General features: G+C 37.8%; 2 protein-coding genes across 11 annotated transcripts in view; one reads left to right on the forward strand and one right to left on the reverse strand.

Annotated features, from left to right (window-relative positions):
• Nucleotides 1-13,252, forward strand: part of LOC107076957 (centromere protein J) — a 64,835-nt gene that overhangs the window by 7,539 nt on the left and 44,044 nt on the right. For 8 of the 10 annotated variants that reach the window (XM_069179233.1, XM_069179211.1, XM_015343560.2 and 5 more), the window contains one exon: nucleotides 2,708-2,914. In XM_069179233.1, coding sequence (XP_069035334.1) covers nucleotides 2,708-2,914 — 207 coding nt within the window. The remainder of the gene's footprint in view (nucleotides 1-2,707; nucleotides 2,915-13,252) is intronic. The other 2 variants (XM_069179220.1, XM_069179225.1) reach the window with 2 other exon arrangements.
• Nucleotides 10,126-12,072, reverse strand: gpr31 (G protein-coupled receptor 31). Its single transcript, XM_069179236.1, has one exon. The coding sequence runs from the start codon at nucleotides 11,749-11,751 to the stop codon at nucleotides 10,765-10,767; it is 987 nt and encodes a 328-aa protein (XP_069035337.1). The 5' UTR covers nucleotides 11,752-12,072; the 3' UTR covers nucleotides 10,126-10,764.

Below are 13,252 nucleotides of genomic sequence, written 5' to 3' on the forward strand. Positions count from 1 at the left end.
AAGCACTTTCTAATGCAAGACCCGTACCTTGTGACCTAGACATTACTGAAACACCAAAGAAAGGAATAAGACAGACCTTGTGATCTAGTCGTAATCACCACACTAACCCTTAAATGACTGTGTCCTCTGAAAACATGGCCAGATTATTGTGATAATTAACACAATGCTTAACAACCTAAATTGAAGATAGCAATGAAGTTGATCTTTGTGAATTCAAATCAGGACTGCTTTTTTAATTATCACAGATGAGTTTTTTAGGAATAAAATAATACAAACAAAAGGCTCATGGAAAGAAATGAGGAAATGGTTGGAAATGAAAATTAGAAAAGTGCAAGTTGCTAAGAAATAGAACAATGTTAATAACTTGCCTCAAATTATAGTTCGAGGCAAAAGGCATCACACTATCACTATCAAGCGTTGAACCCAAGCACAAAGTACAGTACATGTAAACATACAAAGTAAATCCAATCAATTCCTTTAGGAAATGTGCTGACTAGTAAAGCTTGGTACGTTTCTATTGCTTATATTCTGAATGGCGAGGAAGTGGGCATCACCTGATCTGTGGAGATTTGGTAGGCAAGGAGTGCTGTGACCCTGTATAGATTGGCTGCTGGCTGAAGAGGGTGGAGCAGAGTATCAGCTTTTGGTTCCAGTTGAGCTATTGGTCATTTCTTCTCCCTTGTATGCTGGCTTCCTTGTGTATTGATGTCCAGTCCTCTTCAGCCTAACTTCTTCCAAATCTTCCAGACTTCCTTCCCCACTGGCCTAACTTCTTGGACCTAACTTTCAGTACTCCCAGGCTTAACTTCTGGAGGTTTGGTTCTCCTGGGTTTTCTGAAATGAGCACACATACCCAAATATTAGATAGTATGATTTAAAGCTCATTGTATCATGATTGTGCTTTAAGTTGTTTATATACAATTTTTTTCCCTGTAAATTACTTTTTTAATACTAAAATGTTTTTGTATGAGATGGTACAGTACTGTAGGCATTCTACCATTTCACACAAAAAGCCCTTATATTATTGTATTACTAAGAGTTTGCTTTTAAATGTATTACCTGTTTATATTGCAAGTATTCCATAACAATCACATACAGTAACACATTAAATAATTTTCACCTGATATTAAAAGATAATCAAATGTGTTTACTGGTTGTAAAGTTGATACATAGTTTATCTAGTTTATCTTTCTTCCATTGTTTTCCCCTGGATCCTATGTGCTTCCATTTCCTTGCTTTTTGTGTTATTTTTCTCTTCGCTAAACTTGGCCTGTTCTTGGACTTCTGATTCCTAGTCTGTTATACCTGCACAGGGTCCTTTTCCCTGGTCTTACACAATTAGCATAAACACAGACATGAAAACAGCATGGACTTAACAATTAGTGACATTGTACAGTACATACAGTAGATCATTGGGAACTTCTTCTCTACTTAGTAAAGTTACTTCTACTTCACAGAAATTATATGAAGGAAGTTGACGGACTGTCATCTGTTTACCTACATTGTCACAAAAGCAACTTTCTCGTTTTCTTTCTCGTTTTCACATACTGTAGGTGTCTTCACTCAAAACTGTGTCATTCTGGCTCTATGACTAAAAACAACAAACCAGTGCCTTTTTTCATGCACACATCAAACTCACAGACACGCATTTATTACAAGGCTTTATAAATTATAAGTCATTAATAATATACATTTTTGTCATGCCTTTTTCATACTCGGGAGGTAACAAAGAATGTGAAAAGGCTTTGTAAAATCCATCATTTTGATCCAGTCCAGAAATACTCCTCATAACATCATACCCAGACAGGTAATTAGACTGCGTTGCTTAGTTAATAATAAGGTGTGAAAGCTAGTTAAGTGTTTCACAAGTCTTTGAAGAACCAATTAGTAACAGTAGAAGGAACTTGTTTACATTTTTGAATGGTTGCGTGCCTCTTGATGGGGAAAAAAGGCTGTAAAACATCAAACAATAAATTACACATGCCAACTCACACACTGCAGTTATCTGAATACTGCATTAAAAATAATTGGAATCCCACAGTGTACATCCAGTAAGGGATAAGATGCGTAGTAGTAGAGGTATAGTATCCTTTAGGCTGGAAGGTGTACATTCAAATCCAGGTTATATATCAACTGCAGACTGTGGTGAGGAGCTTCAGGGGAGTTACATAACCAGGCGTGGCATGATAGCTCTGCTGTTTTCTTTTCTGGCTCAATTGGAAAAGAAGCAGATTGTGCATTGTCAGGCATACTTGTAATGTCTTGGCAGGCTGGTGCAAGAGTTTAGATGTGTCAGGTTGAAATAACAGATTTACACAGAACTATTGATTGACTATTGGATAGTGTTTTCTTTGAGAGGAGTTGGAAAGACACCGACAATTGTTGGAACAGCTGTATGAATGTGTATTTGTTAATCAGAAATAAAAGGAATTGGTTTATCTAATGTAAGGAGTAAAGAATTCTTTGCAGACACATTTTCAAGTCCTAAATATTATGTTAAGCTGAGTAATTAAAATTATATAGTAATGTTCCCTTGACTTAACTGGGAATGCACAGAAAAATAAAGGTAACAATTATTCCCAGTGAATCAAATTTAATTCTTCTAGATGGCAGAAGAGCAAAAAATAAAAGATTTAGGTGTACATAGGTTACATGATGCATGCAGGTAGTTACACTATAACAATATGAATTCTGTCTCCTTTTTCAGGTTTTGCATTGTCTCCTGTACTTTCAGCACCGCTGTTAGGCCTGACACCTGGCCTGTTGCCAGGGATGGAAGCCACTGCTCTGCCTTTAAACAGCATGACATGTAAGGACGGCCAAGTAAGCATTCAGAATCGTGTCACTTCACCTCCGCCCGAGGCCAGTAATCTTTCAGAAGCAGCGGTACCTGCTCCACTTGGTTGTCAAACAGGTGAGCATTGTACTTAGCAGCTCACAGTTAATGAGAACTGATGCTACAGATGTACCAGTGTGTAATGCTGAAGAGAAAACAGACTATTCCATTTCCTATGAGGGTAAGTGAAAAGACACAAAAATTGTTACTTGTATGTACAGCACACAAAACATAAACGCATTCTTTTTGGGGTCAAATTATATACATCATCTTACTCCACAGCCTCGATCTACTCTTGAGATTTGTGCACTTTGAGACATTAAAAAGTGCCAATATAGTTTTCTTTTTGTTGCCATGAATCAATGCATGAAACACAGAGCTTCAATATTATTAAATTATACAGGTATGTGGTGAAAATCAAGAACCTGCACTCTTCTAAGTAATATCTGAGACTTTTTTTTTTGAGACTGGGGGAGGAGTCCCCCTCAGGACTTTTTCACTTGGCAGGAAGGAGTGGGTGGAATTCTCCATGCATTATCCATTATTGTTGTCCTTCAGGTAAAAAACAATATCCTCCACCAGGGGAACCAATAACTCCTGCCACTTAAACCAAATGAATGCAGTAATTACATGTTCTTTGTATGCTTGGAAATTTGGAAAGAAACGAAAGATATTTATAAGAAAATATAAATCTTGAAGATAACTAACAAAATTTTCACTATCAATATCAGCAAACATTGCAGTTACTATTCTTCATCATCTGTTAACAGGCAGTGTAACAAAGCCATATTTCATGACCAGGACTGTGTGACATGTGAAAGGTTTGACAGATTATAAAATGTGAGAGAAGTCAATAAAACCAGCCAGTATTCAGTTGTACAGAATGGAAGTTAGTTTTCAAAATACAAGATTCATAAAATGCACTGAATACAATATGTACCCTATATATATAATATGTACTGTATAGTAGGTATAATGTTTATACTCCATATGCTGTTTGGAGGATAGGGTGCCTAATGTACTGTATACTGCACATACATATCTGTGAGGATTCAAGGTCAATCAATGATGGACCTCAGTGAAGTATAACTACTTTCATTGGATTATTAAGTATTATTGGGGAACATTAAAGAGGATCCTGCAGTCTGTGTGGGTCCTAATGCCCCAGTATAGTGGCGGGGACACTATACTGTAGTGGGCACTGTCTTTCGGATGAGACGTTTAACCGAGGTTTTGACTCTTAGTGGTCATTAAAGATCCCCAGGCATTTCTCGAGTATAGTAGGGAGTTATCCTAATGTCTGGGCCAAATTCCCCCCCTCAGCCCTTACTGTGGCCTCCAAATTGTCCCATGTATAATTGGCTTGGACTTGCTCTGTGATGGAGTGGCACCCTGTCCAGGGTGTAACCTGCCTTGTGCTCCGGCTTCACCGCAACCCTCACCAGGAAAAGCAGAAGTGAAAATGGATGGATTAATCAGATGATAGCACGATCAGCACCCCTACAGTTCAATAAAGCTTAATTACTGAAATACTCGTTGAGAATAAAAGAATAAAAGTTCTAACTGTCGGTTACACCAAGTTAGATGAGAAGTTTATTTATTTCTTTTTAAAATTTTTAACAAAGAAAAAAAATTAATAGATTTATAGAACCAGGCGACACTTTCTGTGGTCTAACTGGGCACAAACAGGAAAAGTTGGTAGCAAAATGACTAAGTAAAACACAGTGAGACAGCAATACATGAGGTTTTTTAAAAAGAGTACTGATAATTTTGAATCAACATTAACTCTAAGTGATCTTTCTACCTAGTAACACGCTATTTTCTCTCATTGCAGAACCCCAAACACAGTTTGAGAAATTATCAGTAATTATGCATTCTTGGAATAATAATAATAATAATAATAATAAACTTTATTTTATATAGCGCCTTTAAAGGTGGCTTCTCAAAGCGCTTTACAGGATGACAATAACAATAAATAAGAAGACTACAACAATAAATAAGAAAATTTCACAAGACAGGACACAATTATAATTACAACAATACAACAATAACAATAGAGGAGACCGTGGAAGATGGTATTAAGAAGAGCAGAGGGGTGAAGAATGGAAGCAGTTAAGTAAAGGCTTTTCTGAAAAGGAGGGTTTTGAGTCTGGATTTGAAGGAGTTTAGAGAAGGTGACTCTCTAATATCCTTGGGCAAGGAGTTCCAGAGCTTGGGGGCATAGCAGGAGAAGGCCCTGTCGCCCATACAATGTAGACGGGCTTGGGGGACAGTAAGGAGGGCAGAATTTGAAGGTTGCGAGGTGGGGAGTAGGGCGATAAAAGTTCAGACAGGTATTGAGGTGCCAAGCCATGTAAAGCCTTGTAGGTGAGCATGAGGATTTTAAAGTCTACGCGGAATTTGACCGGAAGCCAGTGCAAGGACTCCAGGATAGGAGTAATGTGAACACTTGCACTAGATCTGGTCAGGATTCTGGCTGCTGAATTTTGGACATACTGCAGCTTGTTCAGAGTAGATTTAGATACCCCAGGGAGCAGAGCATTGCAGTAGTCAATTCGAGAGAATACAAATATGTTGATCAGCTTTTCAGCCACAGTTAATGATAGCATAGGGCGTAGTCTTGCGATATTTCTAAGGTGAAAAAAAGATGTTTTGACAGTATGCTGTACATGTGGGTCGAATGTTAAGCCAGAATCGAATATAACCCCAAGGTTTTTCAATTTTGATTGGAGCTCAAGTACAGAGCCATCTACAGACAGGGTTACAGGACTGGCTTTACGAAGTTGATGGGGGGTACCAATAAGCATGACTTCAGTCTTGTCACAGTTAAGATGAAGGAAGTTTTGAGTCATCCAAATTTTTATGTCAGAGATGCAATTAGATAGAATAGAGACAGCCACATCAGTGTCGGGTTTGGTATGGATGTATATTTGAGTATCGTCAGCGTAAAAATGAAAGCTGAGGCCATGTGATCTTAAAAGCTGACCAAGTGGGAACATGTAAATGCTGAAGAGCAAGGGGCCCAGTATTGAGCCCTGAGGGACACCAGACTTGACAAGACCAATTTCAGACCTGTACCCATTGAGAGAGACAAAGTGACAGCGATCAGTGAGGTAAGACTTAAACCATTTGAGGGCAGTGTCAGAGACTCCAAACACAGTCTCGAGACGAGAAAGCAAGATGTTATGGTCAACAGTGTCAAAGGCAGCACTGAGATCAAGAAGGATGAGTATGGAAAGAGAACCAGAATCAGAAGCTATTAGGAGATCGTTGGTGACTTTGACTAGGGCGGTTTCTGTGCTGTGAAGTTGACAGAAGCCAGATTGGAGGGGTTCGAAAAGGTTGTTTGTCATGAGGTGGTTATGTAACTGAAGTGTGACAGCACGTTCTAGAATTTTAGAGAGAAAGGGTAAGTTGGAGATGGGGCGAAAGTTGTTAAGATTGTCGAGAGCCATGTTAGGCTTCTTTGGCACTGGGGTAATAGCAGCAGTTTTGAGGACCGTTGGTACAATGCCGGTGCTCAAGGATTCATGTATTATATTGAGGACAATGGGACAGAGAGAAGAGAAACAGGACTGGAAAGATGTCTGGGATTGTTTTGGTGATTTTCAATGATGTGAGAGAAGTAGGTGAGAGAAGTAGGTGGATCTAGCAGACTCTATAGTAACCTTATAATCAGATAAGTAATCTCTCCAGGCCTGATAATGTACATTTAGGCCGGAAAGACGCCACCTACGCTCAAGTTTGCGAGAGGCTGCCTTCATGAAACGCAGATGGTCATTGTACCAGGGGGCAGGGCGAGAGAAGGAGATGGTTCGAGTTTTTAAAGGAGCAAAGGTGTCGAGGGTAGATAAAAGAGCATTGTCAAGTAACTGTATTTTGTCCTCTAGAGGGTCAGAGGAAGAGAAACAGGATAAGGAGGACAGAACAGAATTTGCAAACCTTGGGTGATCAATTGATCGCCAGTTGCGGAAATTTACAGAGCGTGAGGGGGAAGTGTTAGAAACAGGTAATTCCAGATTGAAGAGAATGGCTAAGTGGTCAGAGAGGCCTAGATCAAGGGGGGAGCAGTGGGAGACAAAGGAGTCATTTGCAATAATTAGATCTAAGGTGTGTCCTTTGTTATGTGTAGGGGTACAAACAAACTGAGCAAGGTCAAAGCATCCTAACATTTAATTATCACAGGAAAATAATGGAACTTCTGATGTTCTTATAAAATGTAACTTTGGAAAATGAATGCACATGCAACTATTAATAATGCTAATTCAATAAGTAAGTTTCACTTTATTTAATAAATTTTGACCAAGAAAAAAAGTGAAGAAATAGAATTTCTCTAGCTCAGACAAACCCTGTAAGAAGTAATCCTCAGTTTTAACCTGCCTGGGCAAAAGGGAGATACCTGGTCATACAAATACTGTAAGCTATCTAACTCCTGAAATGAGGTGAACAAAGGGGTTTATTTCAGCAGTAACAGATAATTGATAGAAAAATTCCATGCGGAAAAAAAGAAGAAAGAAAACACAACGTTTTGGCTGTGGAGCCCTCTTCAGGTGTGAAGCCAAAACGTTATGTTTTCTTTCTTCTCTTTTCATCATGGAATAAACCTATTACTTGTTCCTTTGCAACCTATGCATGCTGACGCAGCTACCCACCTGAACTACATTGACAGAAAAATGCAGGCCTTTCTTCCAGTTAAAAAGTTCTCTTTAGGGTTTGATCACTTGTAAAGTTGTGTTGCGCTTACGAGGCACCAGTTCTGTAGGGTTTGGGCATTTACGGGGACAATTATTAATTGTAGCTGTAAATCACAAAATGATTCTTTGAATGGCTTTAGAATCCAACCTTGCGATATAACTCAAACAACGCACACACACAGGTACTAATACACAAGAAATACATTTATTAATGCATAAAATATGCATATAAACCTAACAGATCTTATCAAGATGGCTATCAGAATACAAAAGGTACTGTATATATTCAATCAGTCACAAAGAGTTACATATATCAAGAGGACATACGTTCAGTATATCATTCATTTAGACCGTTTCGTAAATGAACTTTGTTATAACTTCTACATTGGATACTCAAAACAAGTACATAACTCTTAGGAATTAAATTGATATCAACTGGTTGGGATAACAATTGAGTTCTCGAGCAGTAATGCAGTGAAGTTGAATACTAATCCAATCTCTGGGGATTCAGATCTCCTGCAGGCACAAAGAAACAGTTGAAGGCTTGTTGCTGTCCAATCCGCGCTCTCTGGCTCCGTGCCAGGCTGTGCTGTGCAGTATGCGACGGTGTGCTGCTGATGCTCTCTGAAGACCGGCAAGTTAGTTTTGGCTTTAACTAGCGAAGTTTGTGCACAGGAGAAAAGATGACTGTGGGTCCCAGCAGGTCAGGAAGAGGACCAGTTCGTTCCTGATGAAGCGCTAGTTCTGAATAGTGATTCAGCTGTCCACAGTTCCGACCTGTTCACGAGGCTTGCTGCTGATGCTAACCTCGGGTGGATCCTCTAGTTACTCTCTGGCAACCTCCGCTCTAGACTCTTAGAACAGAGGAAAGTTCTGGCACTTGGACACACTGGCTGTTCCGTGGTTGTCCGGGCTGAGTCTCAGGATGGTTAGGAGGCGTGCTGCGAGAAAATCCTGCCCTTGGGAGCCTTTCTGCTCCTGGGCCGTCCTGCCTTGGAATTCTTTAGAATAGTCTCGCACCCCTGGAATTCTCCTTTGAGATTCTCCTACAGGCTCTCTGTGTTGCCCGTTTTTACCTTAAGGAACTTCAGCTCGTTCATTGGCTGAAAGTTTCATGGGCATCAGAGACCCATGTGGGTTACTCAGCCCTACCAGTCCCTGATTGGTTGATCAAGGTGAGATATGAGTCACTTACTCCTGACACTTAGGAATCCAGTCCAGATGTCCATCTGGCACTCCCTAGACAGATAGGTGCCAATGGATGACCATTGATCATGATAGCCAGGCTTAGCTAAGTGCATCCCCATTTAGGAGCTGTCCCTTATCAAAAGAAAACATCTTTAAATCAGCCTCCATGAATAGCTTCTCTGTGGCTGCACCACAGAGTTGAAGAGAGAGATGGGGCCTCGTTTGGGAAAGCACAGCAACACTTAATTCTGTCTTATTAATAAGCCTCACCACTACAGTTCATTTAGGAGACTTAAATAATATTCAGTTATAATATTTACTTTAGTAATGTTGAAAAATTCGTTCTTGGGTACTAATGAAATGTACTGTAGAGTAGGAAAGTGCAGTACAAAAGAGTGAACTGATGTTCAATGTCCAGATACCCACACACACAGAGATGCACACAGCATAAATATAAACCTTGACATTTTTTGTTCTTTGAAAAGCTGGTCAAAATGTATTTGACTTTTAATTTTATATTATTTGAAATCAGAACTCTTTCCTTTCATTTAAAGTGGTTGCATATACTGTACTTGCATATACATTCAGCAAGCACCAAAAGTAATCACAAACTAGCCAAATGCAAAAACAAAACCTTTTTTTTCTTTTCTTTCACAAACAGGGGCTTTCTTGCATTTGTAAAGGTGTTCTTTGAGATTAAACTGTAGTCCATTTTACAACAAAACAAGTAAAATGTTCAGTCATTTTCTGAGAACTCTCAGAAGAAGAAACTCTTAGTTGTCACTTTACTGAGGTGTGTGCTTTTTATCATTTTGTAAAGGGCATATTAACTGTTCAGGAAAGTTTGAATGTCTACAAATCTAACATTATTATTGAGAAATGTGTAATATAATGTTCTCATGCCAAGGAATTCAATATATCACACATAATTGATTATTAATTACTTTTTCCCCTCCTGTATTTTATCTGACATTTCATACTAGCTGAAAAATTATGACATGACTGTTTTTGCAGAATCCATCAGATGTAATTTGTTTGATTTTATATTTTACATTTTTCAAAAGTTTATATCAAAACTTTTAGGTTTGGATAAGGGGAAAAAGCCTCTAGCTTTTGTAGGCTACAGTACTGTATATGTGTGGATGAGTGTTTATCCACTTTAGCAGCCAAAAACAATTTACTGCATTTTCTATTAATTGGCTTCATTACTCTGCTCTCCTCCCCACTGATAGCTGATGTGTGTTGAGTGTTCTGGCGCATTATGGCTGCTGTCGCATCATCCAGGTGGTTGTAGAGGGGAGTCCCCATTACCTGTAAAGAGCTTTGAGCGTAGTGTCCAGAAAAGCGCTACATACTGTAAGTGTAAGCAATTATTATTATTATTATTATTATTATTATTATTATTATTATTATTATTATTATTATTATTAATAGTGTATTTTTATATTTCTAAATCATGAATACTACTCAAATAAACAAGAGAGCATATAGTATTATTAAAACACACAAAACAAAAAAAGCAGAATAAGTAATTATACTTAAGTATTTAAGTGTTACTAAGACAAAACTTACACTATTGTTTATGTCACTCCATGCCTATTTGTTTTTTAGTCATGAAATATTGCGTTCTTCGATTAATTATTGTGTTCATCTAACTTCTACAATAAATTAGAATAAACAGCCACATTTTACAGAAAGAAACATAATCTTAGCCCAGTCCCAGATGGCAGAGCAAGCGCACCATAATGAATGTGAATTATAGCCCAGGGGGAAAAGAGTGAGGACAGAAGGCTCACACTATTTAAAGACTCATGGAACAGGACAGCTCTAGACGAAAAGGGTGTTCAATTTCTCACTGAGCTGCTGTCTCAGGGCTGCTGTATTAGCAGGGGTACAGCCAGTCCAAGGTAAAGGACTTGCAATCCATGCCCCCCGCTCATCTGAGCTACATTATTAATAATTATTTTTAAAATCATGGCACATTTCTATGTTTCTAATTATTAACACCTTCAGATTGCTAATAAACCAATATATACAAACAAAAACCTATTTACCTGTTACCCAGAAGGCTACTGTATGTTCATTAGTTTTTGTGAAGCGTGTTCTTGTAGATGTATCCTGTGTATTTGTCTCCTTCTTTAATAGACATGGACAGAAATTTGACATGTAAACTGTTTTAAAATTTGAACTGCAGAAACAATACACAATAGGATCCAGCAAACAGTCTATGTAGGAAAGACATGTAATACCATCATTGACCTGGGCAGCGATTTTTTCTATGTAATGTAAGTTCTTAATTCTTACAACCAACAGAACAAGTCTAGAGGTGGTGCATGGCAGAAAGCAGACTCCGAAAACCACCACTACCAGGATTACCAAAAACACAGCTCTCCGAATCTTCACCTTCTTCCCTATGCTCCTCTGACTCAGCTTCTGGATGATTTTTACTGCACAGAAAATCAAAACAAGGAAGGGGATGAGAATCTGGGTGAAAAACACTATCTCACGCAAAACATCCATAAAATGTTCTTCACCATGATCAATGATATTACAGCACTCAAATGTCCTCAACATTGTGGGTATAGTCAGCGGCAGCAGGGATACCCAGATGAACACCGATATGTGTGGTTTCCGTCTCGCAAGCTTCAGATAGTTTTTTTTATGGGGATGAACCACATTCAAGTAGCGATCTACAGAAACAGCTGTCAAAAAAGCAATGCTTGCTCCACGGTTTAGAAATAGCATGAAAAGCATTGCTTTGCAGGTGGTTTCATTAACACTGCAACGATATCCATGTTGGTAGTAATACACTTTCACAGGCAAACATGCCAGGAGCAGAATGTCCGCCAAGACGAGGTTGAAGAGGAAGATGGTGTTTGTTTTCCAGAATTTAAATCTGAAGATGAAGATGTACAGCACTGAAAGATTCAGAGGTAGAGCCAGCAGGAACTCCAGAATCATCACAGAAGAATAAAAAGTGTATAGTCCCTGATTGTCAATTGTACAGTTGTCTTCTGTTAGATTATTCCCCATTTATTTTAATTCAGCTGATAACTTTTAAAAGCTTTCTGGAATCTCTTCAGCTTCACCTGCAAAGTGTTGAATAGGTTTATCTTCTGATCTTCAGCAGATTCTGTCAACAATCTGCAAAAACAAGTAACCTTTCAAAGAACACCAAATAACAGCTAGTATAGTTTTTAATGTCTGACACTGGATAAAGCAAAATTACTTAAAATATTTGAATCATTTTAATGCAAGGTGTCTATCAAAAGCAGGAAAATAACTATTATATTCCCGAAGTCACGTCTCAACTACTGTTCCTACCTACTCTCAGGATAGTGAATTGCTCAATGGTTTTAAAGAGATAAAGAGACTGCACAGACATGCTTGCTGCGCTTCCCATGTTCTGAGGCAAGTCACTACAAGCTGTTGTGTTTCATTTCACAAACACAGTAGGTCAGCATGCACGAGGTTTCAGTTCATATACTTCACAATCTTATTTATTTTTGGCAGTTTAAATGTAATCAATCTTTATTTAATATAGCAATTCTTCCAAGTACTTTACATGAATGTTACTTAAATGACAGCTATAGAAATGTGGCAAAGGTAGTAAAAATGCAACTTGAAAAAAGATGATAGAGTAAATCCAAAATTACTTACTCAGTATCTGTCCTCCTTTGTAAGACATATTGGCTTCTTATCAAAAATAAGTATTTTTATAATTATCTGGTGATGGTACAGACAAATATAATAATGAAAGTAATAGTAAATAAAAGTATTATTCCTAACAATTTGGCTAAATTTATTCATAAACATTTATTCTGTATAATTGATTCTGTATTCTTTTTTATAATAAACTTTACAAAACGAATGTACAGCAAATATATATAAATATAGATATAGGAGGAAAACTGTTCTGATTTTTTGGCATTTTACAGTATATAATACTTTTATTCTTTTTGTTAGATTTGTTATACACATTCATTTGGAAATCAGGAAATACAGTGCAAATCAGGTGGTGTGAGTTATTCACATATTTTAAAAAATGTTTTTTACATTTTTTACATCAAAGTTTTGTGAAAGACTGGACAATGTCTTCTTAAAGATATCAAAGAAAGAAAGAAAAAGCAAGATAAAACAAGACTGATCTTGGTAAAAAAAGAGATGGAAGACAAAGAAATGTCAGCAACTCAGGTGGTCAGCTGGCTGTTAGAAATGAAAAAGATTATTATTTAAAAACAAGTTAAAATGAAGGTTGGCCTGGCTGGCACTGCTGCCTTGGGATATTGTCTATGTGGAGTTTCATTCAGTCATCCAGGGTTTAAACCTTCATTATGCTTCTAAGAGGTAATAGTTACTCTGATCCTTTTCTGGAATAAGCTGATAATGGAAAAACAGATTATATTTTGCCAAAATGAGTAAATCTTTTCAGTAGATTCAATATTTTAATTGAAACTTACTTTAAAAGTTCAGATTGCATAGACAGTACCTAAAAGCTTCCTCTGGTATTCTGAAGCTTGTTTAGACTTGAAGT

The sequence above is a fragment of the Lepisosteus oculatus genome, chromosome 2 (genome assembly GCF_040954835.1).
Source record: "Lepisosteus oculatus isolate fLepOcu1 chromosome 2, fLepOcu1.hap2, whole genome shotgun sequence".
In the NCBI taxonomy this organism is placed as follows: domain Eukaryota; kingdom Metazoa; phylum Chordata; class Actinopteri; order Semionotiformes; family Lepisosteidae; genus Lepisosteus; species Lepisosteus oculatus.

Bases quoted from the DNA above. Each gene is read 5' to 3' on its own strand.
- gpr31 (XM_069179236.1), bottom strand. From the start codon at position 11,751: ATGGGGAATAATCTAACAGAAGACAACTGTACAATTGACAATCAGGGA.